Here is a 23648-nt window from a genome sequence, read left to right as displayed (position 1 = left end):
ATCACAAAAAGACTCCGCATTTTTCTGGAAGGACTGACTCTTTAACGAAAAGGTCTATCTCTGTAGGGATCCTTTCCATAATGTTATCAGACACTTAGAATAACAATCTGAACCTGTCAGTGGCAAAAACAACACTTTTAGTGGACGCAAACTGACGGTGTGCATTTTACATTGCAGCCCGGTCTGTGGCTGCTGGTTACAGCGTTCTCACTCAATACTGGTCCACAGATTTCAAAAGACCTTAAAGATTTTGGTTCACATTAGTCACCTATAGACACCAATACATGTGAAAATAGGGTCCAAGTTGAACAATACTGAAACACCATTATTTGTGTTTGCACATATTTAATTAGACAATGTCTCATTGATAATAATGGTTCAGACAACTTGTAATACAAAAAAGTATTGTCTTACTGTAAGTAATAAACTGGGGTAGTTTCATGGTGATATGTTAGTTAAAATATCTTTTATCAATACGTTATAAAGGAGACTTGTATAAGTAATAAACATATGTCAGATTTTCTGTCGCAATTTGTGGGAGATTCACCCCTTTTTCCCCAAAAAATTGCTTGTACTGATAATACTGAAAGTGAAGTTGAACACTAGACTGTTGTTGATTAGACCTCTCTAAAGCATCAGACAGAAAGGAAATACATTAGCACTGGTTGATATGTTTTGTAAAGCTTGGAGTACAGTGATTGTGTGACCACCACAGTCGCGTTCTCTTTTTAGGTTGTAAACCGGAAAATACTGTACAACGTTAGTGCAGGAAATGTTAGCCATTGTTCAAGCACAGAGCGTAAAGAGGAACCTTCGTCACCCTCTTGGGGTTTAAAGGGGAATGAAAACACCGTCGGACTGATGTGGGCGTGCGGGACATGGATGTATTCTATATGAGTCTATGGATGTATTAAGAGAACGAGAACGAGTGCGGGAAGCTTCCTGTTTTGAAGGGAAACGACTTGTGTGTGTATCCGAGTGAGTTTCTTAGCTAACTTTACCTGGGTAATTCCACTTTAATTAGTAACTTTGCAATTAAACGAGTGATACATTTAGCCACCAGTGCTAGCTTACATTGTCCGCCAAGTAAGCTAACGTTAGCTATACAATTTTCTTAGAACAATTAACGTTAAGTCGGAACGTTAAGTTAGCTAATGTAGCCAGCTAGCTAAGCCAAATGTAACGGGCAATTTCGTCGTGTGAGCAGAAATAACAACTTAATATTCAATGAGTTGCAAAGCGTCTAACGTCACAATAGCAAGTTTAGCGTTAAATGTCACCTCTATTGCAAACCACATTTAAAGCCAAGCCCCTGATATGACCTGTTTTCTCTTGTTCTTTTGTGTGTAGGTATTGACTTAGCTACGACAGAACTGTGAGTAGCGCAGGAGCCATGCCTTTCCTCCATGGGTTTCGTAGGATCGTATACGAGTATCAGCCGCTGGTAGATAATGTCATGTGTGTTGTTGGACTGGAGGAAGGGGACTGTAGTCACGAGGACAGGTAACGCAGTATTATTTGATTACTTATTTAGGTTGTTGTGTGCAGAATTTAATTCCAGTAACGTTATGTTTTTTACCATTGTATCACTTAAGTACAGTCTTGTATAAAGTACTCGAAAGCATCACTTTAGTACAGTCTTATGAAGTACTTGAAAGCAATACTTAAAAGCACAAGTATCTTACCAGAAAATGACTGGTAGAAGTTAGCATATTACTTTTAAGTAAAAGTCTTATATTATCGGATATTTACTGTACTTAAGTATCCAAAGTAATTATATTAAATTTACTTAATTATTAGATGTAAAAAAAAAAAAAAAAAAAAAAAAAACTTGATTATTAACTTTATTGTGTCTCACTTATAGTGAAGCATACTATTTAGTGTTTCCACACTTTTTTTTAAACTTCAAATCCAAAGTCTGACATCAACAACCAGACATTTTTCACGTATTTGTGGAAGTATCTTTCACTCCAACATACGAAAACATATCTTGCAAATACAGCCACAGTTTTGTGACGTTATCTTTATCACCACCCCATTTACCACTGTCGTTGGGGGTGGCCATCGTCTGTTACAGCTGTTTGGCGGCAGAGCTTGCAGCAGATGCTTCCATGACATTATCAGCTGTTATGCTTTCTCCTCTTCTTTTTTAGTGTTGGCCTATGGTTTTTGGCACTTGGTGCTTGGCAACAAATAGTGATTACGTCACCAACTGGAATGGAGTGTGCATTAACTTGCAGTCTATATGAATTTAGTCAAGTAAAAGTAAACATTTCCAGAAGTATAAATAACGAAGTAAAGTACAGCTACGTGAAAATTCTACTTAAGTACAGTGACAAAGTATTTGTACTTAATTACATAGCAACACTGCTTTAGTAAGCATTTTTGTAAGTAAGTAAGTAAAGTTTATTTATACAGCACATTTCACAGATAAAAAAATCACAAGGTGCTTCACAATAAAATGTAATACAGTACAACAAATTAAAATACAAGAAGATTAAATACGAATAGAAAACATAACAAACAACCATAAGAAACCCTTGACTAACTAAAAGCCTGCTTGAAGAGCAGAGTCTTCAGTTGCTTTTTAAAAGAGTCAACAGAATTCACACAATGCAGAAAGGGAGGCAAAGCATTCCACAGCCTAGGCTCCACTGCCTGGAGAGATCGGTCCCCTCTAGTTTTAAAATGAGTGCGAGGAACCACTAATAGCCTCTGACCTAATGACCTCAGACTCCAGGTGGAAGTGTGAAGCTGAATCAAATCAGATATGTGGATAGAAACTTGACCATGCAGGGCTCTAAAAGTGAGGACCAGGATTTTAAATTTAATTCTATACTGGACTGGTAAACAGTGAAGTGCTGCTAAAACAGGCGTGATGTATGCTCTTTTGTTAATGGGAGTTAAAAGCCTTGCAGCCGAGTTCTGAACAGCCTGGAGACGGTAAAGCTCCTTCTTACTCAAACAGGTAAAAAGACTGTTGCAGTAATCTAAACGAGAGGAAATGAAAGCATGAATGATCATCTCCAACTCACCCTTAGTCACAAAAGTTCTTAATTTGGAAATATTCCTCAGCTGAAAGAAACAGTTTCGAACTAATTGCTTAGAGTGGAGCTCCAACTGTAACGCTGTAACAGCGGGGATAACCTCTACCTTTTTAGTAGTGCTAAAGTAATTTCTATTTGATAATTGACAGTGACAAATAGAGCCCGGCCGATATTATCGGCCGATATTAGGCATTTTTCAAACTATCGGTATCTGCATTTATAATGGCCGATTAAAAAAATATATATATATTTATTTATTTTTTATTTTTTAAATATTCATTCATCAGAATCATTTATAATGACAAATGATTCTTTATAATTGAATATTAAAAAAATGTAATAAAAACGGAGAAACCCCCTTCAACCATGTTCTGAGTGTTGGCGTTGCATAGTTTGTCCACCAGAGGGCGCTCTACAACGTCCCTTTTGGCAACACACTGATTTTTTTTTTTTTTTTTTGTTGTCTTTTTGTTCAAAGGACGTTAAGTTTCATATCTTAAGTTTGTATTTTTATACATTTTATTTATTAGAACTTTAATATATTTTGATGTTCCTCTGTTCTGTTGAGACAATAAAACAAACTATTATTAACTAACATAACATATTATTTTAGTGAGGACTCATAAATAACTACAAATAACTAATGTTAAGGAAATCAGTTTTTTCTGCATTTCTGGATTATTTTATATATATATATATATATATATATATATATATCGGAATATGTCATCAAATATCGGTATCGGCCTTAAAAATCCTTTATCGGTCGGGCTCTAGTGACAAACTAACTTTTCCTCATTTCGGATTCATAACTGGAAAATGTAGTTCTGTTTCAGTGTTCAATTGTGTGTAGCATAAAGCATAAAGTGCCATAACAATCAGATCCAGAACCAACAGACTAAAGAACAGCTTTTTCCCCCAGGCAGTCAAAAGCACAAACCCCTCTCTCCACCTCCTTCCTCTATGAAGACTTGTGTGCAATAAACCCCCAAAAACTGGAAGTGCAGTAACTAGGGATGTAACCGTGATAACAATTATCGTTTTAATACCGAAAACCGTGATCATTTAATTTTACTTTAAAGTGTTCATGTGTACAGTTTTACATTTTAATTTAGATTATGAAGAAAACAAGTATATAATTAGTGGTGTTTCTTTGATTTGTTTACATATCGTTCTTTATGTCTTAGCTTGAATGTTTGGATTTGTATATTTTAAACCTGTGCTACTGGAAATGTTCCTGACAAATAAGCTGTTTACATGCTGAACCCTTGTTCCTTTAAGCTTTTGCCTATATTTTTGTAATATAATAAACACTGTTACACTTTTTGAAGCTATTTCAGCTTGTGTAGGCCTATCAGTGCTTTCTGAACATATTGAACACACTTTTAAAAATACCGCGATAATACCAAAAACCGTGAAAATTTTGGTCACTATAACCGTGAGGTTAAATTTTCATACCGTTACATCCCTAGCGATAACATTATGTATATAGTACCACCTCATCGTGTTTATTGTTCTTGATTGTTATATTTTACTATTTAAATTTTCATAAGTTGTCTGTGATTTAACTGTCCTATTGAGAGCTGCTAAACTGTGTTTCGTTGTTGAAACAATGACAATAAAGATCTATTCTATAACCGCTGCAGAATGCATTTGATAGAAAACACTGGTGGCATTTCATACAATTTGACTGAAACAGTGCTACTTCCCCCTCCTGTGTCCAGAGTCCAAAGGCCTGAGGATGAGTCTGGTCTTTGTGGCTCCCTTACAGAGCTTCTGGAGCGGGAGTCCCAGTCAGAAGTGTTTGTGGAAGGCATCAGCTATGCTCTGTTTAAGGTGGCAGAGCGGGGACTGGTGTATGCCGCTGAAATCCTTCTACGCTATGGAGCTGATCTAAACTTTGAAGGTGAGGACTAATATGCGAGGCACACCCCAGAGTGTCAAAGAATATGGGAGTTGTACCACTTTTAATTTGGGTATGACGTTTATGCTTTATCCAAAAAGCATGGATTTCAAGCGTTTCTTCAGCCACTTCTGTCTGCAACAGTCGAGAACCCTTTTGCAATTATGTAAGCACATAATGTAATCTGAAAACTGCTGCCCTGGTTAAAAAAACAATGCAACTGATCTCAGCTGGTATTCTGTCTGTAATGGAGTGGAATGGAAATTTCTAAGTGACCCCAAACTTTTGACCAGTAGTGTAAGTGGACCTGCCATTTTCACTTAGTACGCAAGTAACTGCATATTGTAAATTGGGCAAGTTGTCGTCCACATACACTTAAGAGAATAAGTCACCCTTTAGCAAATTGCAGTGGAAAGTGTGCCATGTCTTGCAGCTGTGAAGAAACCTGCCAGGGCTCAGTCAGACCCTGCTGTGAGGACCTCTGGTGGCAGTAAAAATGTCTTTCCCCAGGGACATAATTAGAGGATCCTGGCAGAGGCTGCTTCATTCATCTTTTACATTTCTCGAACGTCTCTTTCCAGCAAGTTAACACTGACAAATTCTCCAACACACCAAGCTTCTCTATTCTTTTTCAAGTATTTGTCATCCATTGCATGTTTAAGAATAGCTTGTGCCAGCTTTCTTACAGGCACCAACTGTGCTGAAGCAAGGGTTTATATAGTATATAGTACAGTAGACCCTGATTATAATGTAGACGTAAAAGACAATTTGTCGGTAACATATAGACGTGCCGTAAGTAACAATCGGTAACTGTGCCACTGAGAAACGGTACGGGTGCTGTTCTGTTACATGTAAAACTGAGAATGAACTAAGACTTATTATCTGCTTTTATACTGGATTGCTGCCAGCTAATGGAGGCGAGAGAGCCTAACGCACAACAGCTTGTGAAAACACTTGCAAACTTTAACCAGTTTGTCAATATAAATGCTCCATTTGTAGCATTTGGTAAATGTATAAAACACAAGCAAATACAGAAAACATACTTCAACAATATCCCTTCAAACATATGAATGTGGTTTGCCACCATAGCATTTTAAGATACTACATTAAAAGAAAATGTAGTATCGGGCGCCTGGTTAGCTCACCTGGTAGAGCGGGTGCGCATATATAGAGTACTCGCAGCGGGTTCGACTCCGACCTGCGGCCCTTTGCTGCATGTCATTCCCCCTCTCTCTCCCCTTTCAAGTCTATGCTGTCCTACACAAATAAAGGCCTAAAAAGCCAAAACAAATAACTTAAAAAAAAAAAAAATGGTTTAATATGAATATTTGTTTCTACTCTCCAGACCCAGTGTCTTACTACAATCCTCTACATATCGCAGTTTTGAGGAACAGGCCCAACATGGTGAGGCTGCTGGTCGGGCACGCAGCAGACGTTGAAAAGAGAGACAGGGTGAGGCAACTGTCCAACTTGGATTCATGCCCTCTCTTCTCATGGTATGCCCTCTGTTTTCTTAGCATTTAATGTAACTATGTGTTGTTCTAATGTTACTTGGAAGATCCATGAGAGCAGTCCTTTGGATCTTGCCAGTGAGGAGTCGGAGAGGCTCCCCTGCCTGCTCACCCTGCTGGACCTGGGTGCTGACGTGAATGCAAGGGACAAACGTGGTAAATTCACATTCCCCAGCCTAATTCAAAAATGTTAATTCTGTCACTCGTCCGTTCGTTCTGAAAACTGATCGCTTTGGTCTCGTCTCCAAAGGAAAAACACCTTTGCTCCATGCCTTGGCAAGCAGCGACGGACTCACTGTGCACAACACGGAGAACATCCAGCTTCTACTTCAGAGAGGTACTGACTGAACACCCCTCATCTTCACTTTGCCTTCTTGTCCACTTTTGGTTATTCAAATACCCTCTCAAACAGCATCACAGTCAAACCACTACATTCAGAAAATTGTGTTAGTATGCATACCTGCCCACCTGTATGCATTTTGAGATCAAAGTAAACTGTCAGTGGTTGTCAGGCTAAAATAAGCACATGCAATTTTTAACGCATGTGAAAAGGGAGCAGAACCAATCCTGTGATGTGTACCCTTGTCTGTCAGAGAGGTAAAATATTTTTTTTATTTGAAGTAAGAATGTTTTAAAACATTTCATGGGTATGCTAATTTAAGAAGATCAGTAATGAGTATGGAACAATCAGAGACAGATTGGGATACTAGCTTCCTGCCTCCTGATGGTTGACAGGACATGATCACATAACGTGTAGTTGAATTAGAGTACTAATTAACCTGTGACATCTGGTTTACGTCTGTGGCTCTGTATGAGCTTTGTCAAGTTTGAAAAAAAATCCCTGATGAGGTCATAGTGATGTCATCAGGGGTATCTCGGCTTGACTTAGACTTTAAATTTATAACAGCCTGCATTACTAACCAGGGTTGTGGGGTTTAAAGAAGTGGGCATTTAGCAGTTAAAGAGGTGTAATGAAAGATGCTATCGAGTTGCATTATGGGACATGTAGGTTCTAGAGTTTTTAGAGCTTGAGTCATACTAGGGCTCATTTTGAAGCTGTAACCACCAGTAAATGCTCAGTTTTGTTAGTTTCATAAAGTACAAAACCTACAATTACTCAGTTGTCGAACGAGTCGATTGATCTTGTCTATTGACAAATTGTCTCATTATTACAATGCCACTTTTCCACTGCATGGTACGTCTTGACTTGATTCTACCCGACTCACTCTTTTTTTTGGGTTTTCCATTAGCAAAAGTTGTGGATAGTACCTGGGACTTTGTGGTATCACTGTAGTAAAGGTTCCAAGCGAGCAGAGCTGCTACTAGCAGGTGGAGTTAAAACATTGCCTAGTCTCGCTTTGCCAGACCATCCACACGCTGCGGAGCGGAGGATCGTCTGGTTACTCCACATAGCATTCCGGGATGGGAGAAAAACGTGCTCTGGTTTATTGGCATTTCTTTAAACCAATAACAATCGTCATGGACAGCGCTACGCTCCGCACGGAGCCGCTGTAAAATAGTCGTGAATAGAGAGAAATCTCAGATTGAACATATAGTCTACCTAGCTGTCTCAATTTACCCTGCAGAGATCTGAGGAGCAGTCAACCATAGTCCTCATAAATAAATCCACCGGTGTTTAAAATTCCAACACAAAGAAAGCTGAAGGAAACGGGCATACATGCATCCGGCGGAATTTCCTGCGGCACCAGAGCAATCCCGGAAGTGGAACGTCAAGGATATAGACTAAAACATTGCAGACCACTGATTGGTCAGAGAGAACCGTGACTAGCGTGACGCGGGACATCCTGCACAAAACCTGTGATTTTTAAATCTACTGCGAATAGCGACTGCATTTTTGTTAATCTCTCATCCCTACATTTTAAAGAATGGCAGCCGGCAAAACTACGCCGAGCAATTGACGAAGGGCAGGCGTTTCTCTGTTTGGTTGCCCCTGAAAGTAGTCGGCGAGTGTCACGTTGAAGATGATGTCATGGCAGTTTTACGCGGTGTCGTTATGGCGAATAGCTGAGAATCCCGCCTACACTGAGGGGGTACTATCCGTGGATCACGAAAAGAGAAAAGTACTGGTACCAAGAAGTGTGAGTCGAGTTGAGTAGAGCCGCACCATACAGTGGAAGCACGGCGTAAGGCACGTGTAACAGTAGTTAACAGTTTCAGATTTGATCAAAAACCAAGAGTGATGCTTTCTTCACTACAGGTGCTGACGTTAATGCTGCTACTGTAGACGGTGAAACAGTCGAGTCCTCGTTGGTGTTTCTGGTTAAGGAGGCTCTGGAGGCAACTACGGAGGACGCTGCTGAGATCGGTAACTTCTGCTTGAAAGCCACGCAGCTACTGTTGGCTCACGGTGTGGACCCCAGCTGCTGTCTGAATGAGGATGGCGAGCCCTCCCTGACACAGACGAGCCTGGAGCATTTTGACCTGCTCTTCCCTCTGGCTGTGCTCCTAATCCAGAGCGGAGCGTCTTTGGTTTGCTCCTACCACGGCGACTCCTGTTGGTCATTTTACAGCCTCCTTTTCCAGCGGCTGCAAACAGCCCTGCAGCAGTGCTCTGATCAAAGTCACGCCTCGGACCTGCTGGAGCAGGCTGAGGTGTTGCTTGACTTAGCGAGGGTAGACGACCCCGCACCACATCTGCCTCTCAGGCTGGAGCTCCCCGTGCCCGGTCGGGACCCTCACCCTTATGCTCAGGCTCTGGTAGACCTACACGACCGCGTAGTAGAGCACGAAGGGAACCCTCCTGCTCTGCGATGCCTTTGTAGGGCATTCATAAGGAACCACTTACAGCCTTGGCCCCTGGAAGACAAAGTCAAAGCCTTGCCATTACCAGACAGACTGAAAGACTTTATTCTTCCTGAGCACACGTATACTCCTAAGCCTGGCTGGGACTGCTTCAAGCCCCAACATAACCAGCGCTGACATATATAAGCCAGACTAAGTCTAGTTCTTGTGCTTTCTAAATCTAAATAAAAGACTGAACAGGCCTGTAATAATTTGTATAAAATGTCTGAGCAGTTGTACAAAAATGAACCTAAAACGAGCCATTGTGGCATTGTTTAATTCTTATTGTTGCTGTCTGTGCCAAATTTAAAGACAAATGTGTGAATGTTTACTTTTTAAGATAAAGTTTTGGCTGTACAAATTAGCCTGAGTTGTAACTAAGTTTTTACTGTTATGATTAAACTGCTGTACAGTTGTGTGCCATATCAATGTGTAAAGGAAGCTGCAATACAACATAAAATCCACCAGATGGCAATGTGGCTCCTGCAGCTCAAAAGCAGCTCAGATGTCAGGGTCAAAGATTTAGTTATTCACAGTGCAGCCTATTAAAGTTGTTCCAGCGCAGTAGGCTCCATCTATATTTCATCTCCTCAACATGATGGTGGTGTATTGTAGAAACTGTGCATCTTCTCGCTGAACATGAATGTGGACCAATAAAAGATGTCATGTGTCTCCACCTAGGGTGTCCTTATAGCCTTTTCTATTCAGAAATATCAGTTTGACATTATTTTGTTTAGTTTGTCAACATGTTACAGCTTGTAACTGACCAATTAATGGCAGTGCAGCGCTGAATGCGACTCTCAAACACACTGGCTATCTGTTTATCGTGGAATAATTGTGTCTATATACAGTATGTGCCTCATGGTTGTGTTCATACCCCAAACATCAGTTGAGTGAATGCTCAAATAAAGAAGCAGGAATATAATGCTACAACACGACAGATAGCGTGTAGATGTTTTGACATGGTTTTACTGTGACATAATGTAGCTGCAGTGGCTGCTGGCGTGAAAAGTTTTACCAAGCATTCTCAATGCTAATGTTTAAATTCAAATGAATTTTGGGCCCATTTCCTCCTTTTTTTTTCGTTGCTCAGTCACATGTACAAAACCCTGCACATCCAGTCTCTGGTAATAAACAAACGGTGCCTAAAAGAAACATACTACGGTGGTACAGGAACACCATGGTGTACATATGTGTTTGGGTCCATGTGTGTGTATGACGTGCAAACTAAATAGGACATTGTGTTACACAACTAACCCCTTCCTGACATTGCTGGAGCTGGAGTGGCTCCAAGGCTTGCGAGCGCTCCAGCTCCTCTTGGTTATCTAGGTCACAGCCTCTGAGGAGAAGAGCCTCAGCAGCAGCAGCAGCAGCCCTGCATGACACATGCTTCACTCTCCTGTCTGTCTGAATCTTTTGACAAAACCTCCACACTGGCCCTGGTCGAATCAGAGAGAGAGAGAGAGAGAGGGAGGGAGGGGGTTGCAGGAGGCTGTGAAGAAAAAGAAAAAAAGTTACAGACATGGTATATGTGGAGTGGTTGTGGGAGCACTCATGGAGGACACATGGAAATTGAAATGGCAATGTTGGATTACATTTATACAATACGCTAGCTGTAGGAGCATAATCCACCCAACCAACAATCACAACGCTGGCAAGAAACCAGCCTTCTTCCATAGAGTCCAATCCCTGCTTGTAGAAGGTGATAGAATAGAGCTAGTGGGGGGGGAGGGCTAAGGCAGCATTTATTGGAAAACAGTGCGAGTGAAGCTCGGTACTGAAATTAGTTATTGATCTATTCTCTCCCTGAAGCCCATGGGTCTTTCCCACCACACCTGCTCATTCTCTCAATGCCTTTTCTTTCACTGCAACCCATTGTATCTTTCAGCCATGGCTTCGAGCTTCTGCTAGTGTTTCTGCTGGTGTTGTAGTTCTTTTATTTGCTTCAAATCATCTTGTCATGCAGAGGTCATTCCAAAATAAGATGCCAATAACATAACCTGATATCTATGAGAAAGTTTGATATATACAAACTAAGATTTGAATGGGGTTTGAAGGGCAGCAAATAGCTCAAGGCTTAAGTTGACAAAATAACACTTAAATGTTTTATAATCATTGAAGTATACACAATAATTCCGAAATTGATCTTCATGAAACCCTTATATAACGTGTGGTATGTTTCCCTCTTTATTTGAAATTCTTTTCTCTCAATAAGTTATCATTCATTTAAATAATCTATTTTCCATCAACCAAGTACTTGTTATCTTTCATTCCTAATTCTTGGTCTTAACCAGTCCCTGAACCATCATCATCTTCAGCAGTACAGACGGTGAAAGCTTTAGAAAAGTAAAAATGCAGTAAAAGGACAATTCAATTCATAAAAGCAAGAGGTACTTGGCTCTTTAGAGAGATACATGTGAACTACTGCAATGCAGCCATGACCATACAACCTGGAGAGTAAACATTTTCATTACATGCATTATGGACAATAACTGCTTTGAAATTCACTGGAATTATTGAAATAGTGCTGTTTTTGTTGTTCACGTTGGTGCTTGTTGGCTTAGTTCCTAGTCTGGCCCTAACCTTTTCATTAACCACCACGTCACCAGCTGAAAGACATAGTGGTCTATAGGCCTTTTCAGAATGTGCATCTCCTTGTCTTCCAGTAGACATTGTCTAGACACGGGATGATTGCAGACACCACTGAACACTCAGCTGCTCTCTGAAACCTCATGGGAGTTGAGGTGGTACTTTGGAGGGAAATAGCCAGCAGTCAGCGAGGGGGTCACACTCGCACCCCTTTAGATTGTGTGTTTGTGTGTTTGCCCATACATCTACGCGCTGTATGTGTTTGCTGGTGTGAAGGCAAGCGTGGATTCAGATGTGTTTGTGTGTGTGTGTGTGTGTGTGTGTGTGTGTGTGTGGGAGAGAGAAAAAGAAAGAGCAAAAGAGAGCATAGACATTGAAACACACAGTGTTCATAACCGCAGATGTGGTGACTTCATCAGAAAAAAATGCACCCCGTGCTATTGCTCTGCTAGCGTTGATGGAACTCACTAAAGTAAATGGCTGTTAATGCTAAGACCAATAAAAGCAAACACACTGGATATCATCTTAGTTTGCCGTTATGCTGGCTTCCAAACAGCATACTTTATCTCCTATAAGAATAGTGTTGTTTGGTTCAGGCACTGGTAAATGTGGAGCTTTGTGGGGATGTGTGCGTGTGCGCGTGTGCGTGTATGCGTGCGTGCGTTGTGGGGGATGTCGGTTGGTCTCTTAGAGATGGACGAAGGTCGCCGGGTTTACTCAGGGCATAGGACTAATCTCAGTGGGGGTGGATTGGATGCAGGATAACTGAATCCTGTTGGGGCAGGCCACCTTCTCATTCTGCTCCAGGTGTTGGTTCCTCCTTTAGACTGACACATACTGACTGTTGAGCTCACCAGCCTTTATAGTACTCATTTAGCTTAACGCTATAAGGGGCTATTGAATGGTTTGTGTATGTTTGCTTTTTGCAAAAATGGTGAGAACTTGTCTTTTCCACAATTAACCTACTTTATATCAACTTTTTTTATACATATCTTTTAGAATGTGTTTTACTACATGCCGGTATCTTTTGTTAATCTTAGGTGTCGTCGTTTTTAAGATGTCTTTGGAAAGAAAACTGCTCCAAATCTGCTAAAGTTATCAAATACTGCTACACACTAGTACTAACACAAAGCTGTTCTTGCTCTTTGAGGGGGAAATCATTTGAAAGTGTAGCACACCGAAAAGTTACGGTTCCTTACTCCGACTCCTATTTTAGCAGCACACAAATCCACCACCCTCTACATTTCTACAACTGACGCCATTTCACAGAAATTCCAGACAACTGGCGCCTGAGCTCTGCCTCAAGAAGGACATGATGAATAGGACACACCCTTGGTATGCTAGTGAATGGTAGAATATATGGCTCACTGCAGTGTTACAGCCTAGATTCATTACAGCCTCTCGTCCTGGCTCTTTAGAATGTCGTTTTCTCTGCTTTACTCCCCCTGCGTTTCATGCTGCTCGCCTATTTTTAAAAGCTTGAATTTGAGTGAAATGCACTGAGGCACCAGTAAGGCGAGCTACAGCTCTTTCCAGCGCTGGTTCCTGATCCACCTCTTTGTTGTGGTCTATGCATGCCTGCTCTAGTCACATGACTGCGTTTCTATGGCAACTCGGGTTTGAGTAATCATTTGCGTTACGACCTTTATTCCCTTGAGGAAAGGGGAGGGGGAGGTTAGACTGAGCCTGTAGACAGAGGGAGCAAGAGGAAAGAGAAAAGACAGGCAGACGGGGAGCGGCGGAGAGAGGCACAGGGAAGGAAAATAGGCAAAAACCAGCGGCTGTAGACGGAAAAAAATTCTCTTTCTTGCCTTTGTGTTTTATCTTTTTCTCTTTGTACCACATACAACCTCTACCTCACCTTATTCAGTAGTTGGGGGGTGGAAAGAGAAGAAAGCCTGCCACTAAACACTGGGTTGTGTGCTTCAGTTTCACCATAATATCTTCTGGGTTGTGACTCAGTCAGTGACTAGGAGAGGCGAGTGAGTTTGGTTGGAGAGGTAGCAGGCATGTATGTTTCATAAGGGCCTACACACACACACACACACACACACGCACACACACGCACACACACGCACACACACACACACACACACACACACAGAGGAAAAGCAGTGCTGTGCCACATGTGCAAGTCTCAGCAGAAACAGATTCTGTATGTTCCTGTTTCTTGCTCTCCCGGCTGCGTTGTCATGGTTACCCAGCTAGTCCACCAAGGCTCGCAGCCCCTCTCCCTCTCCCTCTCCCTCTCCCTCTCCCTCTCCCTCTTACCACCGTTGGGTGATTCAACCCATCAGTTGGGTTGTGTCATCTCCTAGATGGAGTTTCGAGCTCCCACATCTCCTAAATGGAGTTTTTCAAGTTTGGCCTTGTGTTCCAATTGGATTGTAGTTTGAGAAAATGGAATAATTGTGTTTGTGTGTGTGTGTGTGTGTGTGTGTGTGGGGGGGGGGGGTCCAGCATTGACAGGAGGTGGGCTGGACTGGGGGGCTGGTGATAGACACTATATGGGGGTTGTGTGGAGGTGGTGCTAGCTGCTTCCAGGTGCCTGCGACTAGGGCTGAATATGAATGAGGGGCCCCGGTTCTCCAGAGATGGCGGCTGGGGAGAGAGCTGCTAAAACCAGAGACCAGTGGAGCCTGGCTGGTTGAGAGGCCCCCACATGCCGCTGACAGGAGCTGGAGCTAGCCATCACGCTAATTAGCGTTTTTACTCTAGCAGTGGCAAATAAGGGGGAGTGGGTTAGAGAGAGATGTGGGGGTGGTACATGACTCATAGACACAGTATGGTTTATTCATGATGGTGGAAGGGGATGTGTGTGTGTGTGTGTGTGTGTAAGAGAGAGAGAGAGAGAGAGAGAGAGAGGGAGAGGAAACAGACATTTGATTTGCACACAGTTCTGTGTGTGTGTGTGTGTGTGTGTGTGTGTGTGTGTGTGTGTGTGTGTGTGTGTGTGTGTGTGTGTGTTGCCTTGGTAGATCACTGATTGGCACCAAGCCAAGATATTATTTTGTCTTGAACATAATACCAGACATTCATTGTGATTTCCATTGAGTTTTTCTTTCTATAATTTTACAACACACACTGAAAAGAATTCCTTTTATGTAAAAATAGATTGTTCCTGTGATTTTGTCATACATACATGTAGCAGTAAATGTTACTAACGCATGCTAAGATAGAGATGATGCGATCCACAGAACCAGGAGCCGTTCCGTTGTTGATTTATTTCAGTTTCTACCGCTACCGAGACATTATTGATCACAGGCTTTTGAGGCCTGTCTGGGAAGCATCAGCCTGATGAAATGGGTTAAGGGTGCTTCTCTCATAGGTGACCTGAACTTGTCTCTTCTGCCTCAGCCCCTGACAGTGATCCTCACCCCCGTGAGGGATGCACGGGATCGATAGATTGGTCTTTTACCCACACCGATCACGATGGACTCCCCACCAGGTCGAGCAGAGCTGTGGAGAAGAGCTGCTGCAACGTAAAGAACGAAAAGATAAAGAACATTCCAGAAGAAGTGTCTCCTCCTCAGTCTGTTAGCTTGCTTCATGCCAGAACAGGGATGTGAGAGGCTAGTGTGTTTGTTTGTTTGTTTGTTTGTTTGTTTGTTTGTTTGTGTGTGTGTGTATAAGAGGGTGTAAGGGGGGGTTACATTACAGCTTTGCAATTGTCTAATTGTCTCCTCTTATCATTAGTGACAACCATGACCTCTGTTATTGGCATATCTGCATTCTGCCTGCACTGCAGAGCCTCCACCACACTACTCGCAGCGTTTTCTCTCCCAAGAGCGGCAGGGCCCATGCCTCATAAATACAAACACAATCTCTCCTACACCTCCTGACTGCAGGACAGGGCTCCACACATATCTGCCCGTGGAGCGCAGCCCATTTGCATACATATTAAAGTGACGCCTCGGAAAAAAGGAAGGGAGAGAAAGAGGGGGGGATGAGAGGAGGGGGGGAGAGAGAGAGCGGGTATATGCAAACAAGGCTTTCATCTAATATGCAAGAACCGGCATTGCTCTGGCATAAATCTGCATCTGAGCTCAGGCAAAGAGAGCGGAGCCCATTTGACAGTAAATGGGCTAGGGGTGGCTGTCAGATGCACAGGGGAACACTGTGTTACCCCACAGAGAACAGGGGCGATTGATCAGTATGGCATGTCACATATAGCCAGGACTACAAGGTAACAATAGTGCATGTTAAGTAAAACCTATGGATGATATTACAGGAAAGAAATGGAGGATATACAATAGAGTATGTCAGGAAAGTATCGAATGCTTAAAGGAAAAGTTCAACATTTAGAGAAATAATATGATCCAGGCCTTCCTGAAAAGAAGAGAGCATTGCTCTCCCCACTATATAAATAAAGGTTAAAAAAAAATATGCTTGTTTTGTTTCTGTGCAGATGACAAGATAAAACGTGTTAATTAGTGAACTTTAGAAGTGCTGGTAGGCGCATTTGGTCACCTTTGGACAGATCTAGCTGGTGAAGATTTTACCATTATACTTGCAAAACATAGGCATGTTAGCATTGTCATTATGAGCATTTGAGCATGCTGACATTAGCGTTTAGCTAAAAAGCACCAAATTACAGCCACACAGAATCAACAAGTCCTTCAAACTATACCACTATATAGGTCATTTATTCCTACCATCTAATACGATCACGTATTAAAACGATACGTCGTTAACATTGTGAAATGGTCGCAGTTTGATTATGTTTAGGCACAAAATCTACTTGGTTAAGTTTAGTAAAATATTGTTGTTTGGGTTCAAATCAGATGTTACTTCACTTCCGGTTACGCTTGTGATGCTGAACGTGACGTAGCTCCGTTTGTTCCGTAAAGTAAAAAAAAACAAAAAAACTTGCTGTTTACTTTTATTTTCAAATGGGACCCGAAATCCTTCTTCTGGGTACAAGTTCTGTTTGTTTGTGGAACTTGGCGCTCTTATACATTGTCACATTACTTAACTATAGCCACTAGAGGGCGCCGCCTTTATAAGCGTACATATGAGTCTTAATTGCTGCTTTAACAAATGACGTATGGGAGAGTTTTTCAGGGAGGACAGTCTCAGAGCCGGTCTACGGAGAGCCATTTCACTCCCTATTTAGCCCCATTGTACTGAATTTGGTTGCAGTTCCACCAGAGTTCCACTGGGGGTGATCACGGTCCAGTGCGAAATGAATGGGACTCTATGGAGCTAGACGGCTAAATATGTCTCTTTCGCCTGATTGCCGTTGACAAATCTCAGATTTGATTGTAGTTTTTGCAAGTTCAACATGGATTATAGGTCGAAAGTTGAATGAACGAGTACTTATTTCGTTTCGATTTCTTACAGGTTGAGTCGTTGTTGCCCATAACACGCTAGCATTCTGCTAATGAATGCTGATTGGTCAGTGAAGGACCACACGATCGGAGATCCCGCTTAACGGCATCCGAAGCGGAACCAGAATGTCAGAGTGAATATTTCGGCATGGTCTTTAAAACATTAGCAAACCTCTTTCTAGCACATGTATTGACAGGGAGAGCCTAACCTGTCAGCTGTGTTGTCGATGCCTCGAGAGAAAAAAGGAAGCGACTCAGAGCTTGCCGTAAAGCAGTATCTCTGGCCGTACGATGTGTATGACGTCATTGACATTTTAAAAGACTTTTAAGAACAAAAAAGCCACTTAAAAAACACCCAGCAGTGTGTATTTTCTTAGCCTATCCCTTTCGAATGCATCATTCAAATTACTAGACAAAAAATTATATCCTGAGAAAAGTGGATTTTGAAGGGTATAGCTCCATAGACCACCATTCATTCTGCACTGGCCTGTGAGCGCCCCCTATATGGAACCAGAGTGGAACTGCAACCAGTTCAGAAGCCGGAAGTATCGAGAGAGTGGAACTTCTTCCCATATTAGAAATTCTTTGACCGTCTTCACAAAACCGCTTGTTTTACCTTTGGCCACACTAGCTGTTTGCCCCTGTGTCTAGTCTGAATGCTAAGCTACGCTAACCATCTTTTGGGTTCAGCAACATATTCAACATGCAGACATTATAGTAGTATAGATCTTCTCATCTAATTTTCGTCAAGAAAGCAAAAAAAATCCCCAAACTTTTAAACTTTTCCTTTAAGGCAAAGCATTAGTTCCAAATGTATACTGCACTATATGTATGCTGCATGATCCCATTAACAAGTACTATAAATGTATGTATTGTTCTCAAACAGGCAGTTGTTACACTTTAAGAACATTTTTGCACATGCAAAAAGTAGAGCGTATGATGGATGCTAAAGCACCAAAAAAAAAAAAAGTGCACTAGTGAAACTTTACTTGGAGTGCTGCCATGAGCTTTGGGTTTCCCCTAACTCTGTGAGTATTTCATGTTGGACACCCTTGAACTCCCTTTCCTGTTTTCCTGCCTGAGCATGTCGCATTGAAGCACGCCATTCTGTCTGTACAGGTGATCTTACGCACAGGAAATGGAAACTCTGTGCATGTGTTGTGTATACGTGCGTGTGCGCAGTGTTTGTGCGTGCCTGTGCTGGAAAAGGGGCGGTGGGGGGGGGGGGGGGGGGTTGAAACAGGATATGTTGGGAATAACACAAAGCACAAAAAGTGTCACATGATCTGAAACACAGGGTTGATTTATTTGGCTTCAGAAAGAATCTGTTGCATGTGGTTTGGAGGACAGAATGTTTTCCTTCTTTGCTCTCAGTGTGCTCAGACACAACACATGGAAACATTTTAAGAGAGGCCATGGGTCTGCGAAAAAAAAGCGCCAGACATTTTATTTCTTCTCCCTCTTTTCATAGCTTTTTTGGTTCTTTTTTTTTTTTTTTTTTTTTTTTCTTCAAACCGATTGAATTACATACATCTGCTTGCCACATGTAGAAATATCCCTTTAATGAATATTTGTGATGCACTCAGGGGTTGTGACCTTGTGTGCAATTACTAGATATGTTAATAGTTTATTTTGGTAAGAAGAGTGGTGTACCAAGTGGTGGGCTCTTCACGGATTCCATGCAAGTGTGGCGGCGACATATCAATGAACACCCTATTTACAGCCTCTATTTCAGTCTGTAATAAATACACTTCCACTCACGTGAGACAGTTGCAGGTCTGCTCTATTGTCTGCCATAAATATGCTGGAAGGGTTGGTTAAATATTGATAACATCAATTTTCTGCCTCCCCCCCTACACCACACACCCTCTCTCCATCACCACCACACACACAAACACGTACACACACACACACACACACACACGCACACCACACACTCATACCAAAACCCCTCCTTCTTTCTCTCCTTCTATCTCGTGGTTATTTCACCCTCCCAGTAACCTTGCTTATGCATATTGCATATGTAAATAAAGCACCCCGCCTCCGAAGTAATTGTGTGCATCTTCTACAGAGCTGCATATCTCAGCTCTGTGTTTAGGAGGGCGCACTATGGAAAAGCAGAATTCTCTTTGTTTAGCATGTGATTCTCTTCTGTTTGGATTTATCCACCAATTCCAGAACTAAAGATGTATTGAGAAGTGCTGCAAGTTAAAAAAAAAATAAAAATTACAACTTTTCTTCTCAATTTTTTTTCCAGGAAATCTATAAGATACAATTGAAATGCTTTATCAACACAAGTAGTATGAAGTAACTATACCATTTAGGTTGAATGGAAACATAGCTCAAGTGTAAATTATGTTTTAGATGAGAACATCTTAGTAGCTGGAGTTATCAAATTGGCATCTTCCGTCATTAATATTCTATTAATTTTAGCTCATAACATATAGTTCAATAATTGTTGAACTGTATTTAACTGTCAGGTATATTATTGTTCATATCACAGTCACAGTGCTATTTTTTATGTCTTTGCAAAACTCTTTGTCTCAAGAAAAATATTTAGTGGCCAGTGGTACAGTTGGCTGTCCTAAAATAGGCTCACATAAGCCTAAAGATGCTTCAAAATTATAAGAGGCTTTCTCTAGGCTCTGTCAGTTGACTGCATGGTTAAAAATTTAAATATATATTTTTTTCTCTTTGTAAAACAATGTGTGAATACAGTAAGTCTTCGTCATTTTCTTTAATAAGCAAAAATGCACTGCAAAAATGTCATTGGAAACACTGCACTTTGCTATACTATATCATCAATAATACTGTATGTAGTGACCAGACATGTTTTAGTCTATGCACAATACGCATTTGCAGTTTATTAAAAATGTCCAAAAAGCAAAAGTTTTTATTACTTTTAATTGCATTTAGGATTTCAGTTACAATGCATTAACAATTATATTAAACACTATTACACCTTAAAATGGCAAGTTGATTTACAATTATTTTTTAATGCACACTAAGGTTCAAGTGATCAATAGTAAGACTGGGCAAATGAATACCCCTATTATTTCCATTATGTCTTTTTACATTTAACTAGCAAAGCCCTTTACTGTCTTGTGAGTTATAGGTAGGATTACTCAACATGAGTGCAAGTACAGCAGTGTCTTCAAAACTGATACTCGGTCCATTTGACATTTGGTCTGACCTTTGGTTCGGTCTCTCACAGATTGTAGTTGTGTTTTTTCTCCAGTGATGCTCAATAAAATGTTCGCTAGGGTTAATTTTTTTTTTTCCAGTGTGACATTTTGGCACCTACCCTCTTTTTTTCCCACTTGAATCTCACTATCATTGCCATTTAGCCACCCATAATGCAACACTCAATCCAAACCATGATATACAAATCTATTTAGTGCATGTGTATTGGTTTTGCTCTAAAGGTCACATATACTTGTTCCCACCTTAGTTTTTAGTTCTTTCTATTTAAGTTGTTTTAATAATTACAAAATGTGTTTTATAGAAAAAAACAACAAAGCAAGACGTTTCCACCGATATATTCCCTACAGGTCACTTGCGATAACATATAATCAATTAATCAATCAATCAATCAATCAATCAATTTTAAGTACAATTCCAGTGAAATGTAATCCATTGCTCCTTCAGCTTATGCAACATTCATAATAAAGCAGAATGGGCAACGGGAAAGTCTCAACAGGGAGAAAAGGCTGTTTCCATCCTTTATAATTCTCCTAGCCTTATTCTTGCAGCGGCTTGTAAATATCCTTTAGGCAGGGTAGGGCACCACCTATTGTATGTTCAGCTGAACAAACCCCTCTGCAGTTTCTGTACCAGGCAGTAATGTTCCCCGACAGGACGCTCTCAATTATGCAGGAGTAGAAAATGCTTAGTATTTGAGGGGAAACCTGGAATTTCTTTAGGCGTCTAAGGTGACACAGTCTCTGCCTTGCCTTTCCACCACTGAGTCAGTATGCAGCACCCAGATCAGACCCTAGGTGATGTGGACACTATGGCACTTGAAGCTGTCCACCGTCTCCACTGAGGACCTGTTGATATTAAGGGGGGCGCAATTTCTTCCCTACTTCTTACCAAAGACCGCTATCATCTCCTATCATCGCTTTAGTCTTGCTTACATCTTTCAGGTCGGCCTTTTCATTGTTGTCAGTGATCAGGCCCACCACAGCTGTGTCTTCAGCAAACTTGATGAAGGTGTTGGAGTCGAAAGTGGCTACACAGTGATGTGTGTACAGGCAGAACAGCAGAGGACTAAAAACACAGCCCTGGGGTGCTCCAGTGTTTAAGGATGAGGGTGGAGGAGGTGTGTCCGCCCACCTTCACAACCTGGGGTCCAAACCTATTACCTATACACATTGAGTTAAAGCAACACTAGAGAACTTTTCCCGCTTCGGTCCCCCTACAGGTTGGAAGCGGAATTGTCCATTACATTACATTATGCAAGTTTGCCATATCGGGTAGCGGATCTGTAGTTCGAATGAACTGGACAATGTAATGTAATGGCAGACTGATCTCATGAAGTGGCGAATGTATGACACGCCAATTCGTATGCCATTTTGCCGTGTTATCAAGACGCATAATCGCTTTTTAGCGTGTTTATCAATGCCGTTTGGCCTCCATTGACTTACATTACCTTGCTTTGCGTGTCAATTTACACCATAGCGAGTAGTATGAAAGGCCGAAAATCCGCGTAGGGAGGTTGGTTGGGGTGGTGGATGGGTCAAACACAGGACTTTCACCCAGGAGACCGGGGATCGTGTCCCGCGTGTCACGTTTCCTTCGTGTCCCGCGTGTCACGTTTCCTAAACCCAGCCGTTGCTTTCTTCTTTTACTAAAGGCAACCCCGTTCTTTTCCTGAACCCAACCGTTGATTTCTTCTTTTACTAAAGCCAACCCCGTTCTTCTTTTCCTAAACCCAACCCCGTTCTTCTTTTCCTAAACCCAACCGTTGCTTTCTTCTTTTACTAAAGCCAACCCCGTTCTTCTTTTCCTAAACCCAACCCTGTTCTTCTTTTCCTAAACCCAACCGTGCCATTGTTGTCTCGCGTCCCGTTATAGTTTTCCTAAATCCAACCGTCCCGTTCTTCTTTTCCTAAACCCAACCCAAGCTCCAAATGCAACGTCCCGCTCTGGCGTAAACATACACGCGGATAGCTCTAAATGCGAGGGTAGACATACACGCGGATAGCTCCAAATGCAACGTCCCGTTCTGGCGTAGACATACACGCGAATAGCTCCAAATGCAACGTCCCATTCTGGCGTAGACATACACGCGGATAGCTCCAAATGCAATGTCCCGTTCTTCTGCGTAGACATACACGCGGATAGCTCATAATGCGTACAGATAACGTGCGCCACTTGGCTTTAGAAAGTGGCGTGTATGTTTACGCAAAGTCATGATATTACATTGGCAATGAACAATTCCGCTTCCATCCTGTAGGGGGACCGAAGCGGGAAAAGTTCTCTAGTGTTGCTTTAAAGCAGTGCTAATAATCCAGAATCTTTGTTTCAGTGAGACTTGATAGTAGCTTGCAAAGACTGTATAAGAGTATGTATAAAGAGAGGCAGGTCAAGTATACTACAACTTGCTAAACTCTACAATAAAATGCAATGCTCTGCCATTGAAACTATATTCCAGAGAGAGCACACATGTCAGACTCCAATTTACACCATTATCAGAGCATGATAACCATAATAGTGGCTGTCCTCCTGATTCATTCGTATTCGTATTTGGCTGGAAATCAAAGTCGTATCCAGGTGTTCAGTATGATGTCAGCCATCTGTGTGTGTACACACAAACAGATGTGGGGCACGGATGACAGATAATCTCTCTACAAAGAGCTTTTACCTCACACGTCTGAGTGTCGTGGCAATATTTCTATTATCAGAGGCAGTCCTAATGACATCACTGTCAGGTCCAGACAGTACGTTCATAATTGACTGTGCGTGTGTGTGTGTGTGTGTGTGTGTGTGTGTGTGTTTTGTGTGCATTAAACCTATGTACTTTATTGTACTGTTAAATAAGTATATTTGGCTTTTGAGGAATTATCTGTGTAACTTAGTAAAGAATACAGTTACATTATATGATATGGCCTTGTTGAATACTTAATTCTGATTCGTTTGACACAGCATTCTACAGTCTTTTTTTTCTGTATAACAGACCTTTGCTAAGTATAACAGACCGTTGCCATAGACGGAGTTTGGATCACAGACTTTTGCCATTTTTAAATTAATAAAATCGTTTTTAAATCAATATTCTTGCTTATACGGAGCTCATACCGCTGATCATACCACATCAATACCTCTTTACATTTTCCCCTACGTGTAGTACAGTACAATACAGAATAGTATAGTAGGCTATTATCGTACATAGTTGTATAGTATTGTATAGTTGAATATTAGTGTATTCTCCTCAGTTGTCTTCTCTTCGCTCTGCTCTGTTTTAGGG

General features: G+C 41.5%; 1 protein-coding gene across 4 annotated transcripts; it reads left to right on the top strand.

Moving 5' to 3' along the window:
• Positions 1-895: 895 nt before the first annotated feature.
• On the top strand, positions 896-15491 carry asb6 (ankyrin repeat and SOCS box containing 6). 4 transcript variants are annotated; one of them, XM_035997797.1, is made up of 8 exons: positions 896-978; positions 1351-1503; positions 4772-4953; positions 6296-6402; positions 6509-6617; positions 6712-6798; positions 8680-9401; positions 15470-15491. In XM_035997797.1, the coding sequence occupies exons 2-7, from the start codon at positions 1394-1396 to the stop codon at positions 9399-9401; spliced, it is 1317 nt and encodes a 438-aa protein (XP_035853690.1). In that variant the 5' UTR covers positions 896-978; positions 1351-1393; the 3' UTR covers positions 15470-15491. The 4 variants fall into 4 exon arrangements, with proteins under 4 accessions (XP_035853690.1, XP_031156559.2, XP_031156558.2 ...); XM_035997795.1 differs by lacking the exon at positions 15470-15491 and adding an exon at positions 1305-1308 and having other exon boundaries at positions 918-978; positions 8680-9944; XM_031300699.2 differs by lacking the exon at positions 15470-15491 and having other exon boundaries at positions 8680-9944.
• The last annotated feature ends 8157 nt before the right edge of the window (positions 15492-23648 follow it).

Source organism: Sander lucioperca, chromosome 2 (genome assembly GCF_008315115.2).
Source record: "Sander lucioperca isolate FBNREF2018 chromosome 2, SLUC_FBN_1.2, whole genome shotgun sequence".
NCBI classification, from domain to species: Eukaryota; Metazoa; Chordata; class Actinopteri; order Perciformes; family Percidae; genus Sander; species Sander lucioperca.
This window is presented reverse-complemented; position numbering and strand designations above follow the sequence as displayed.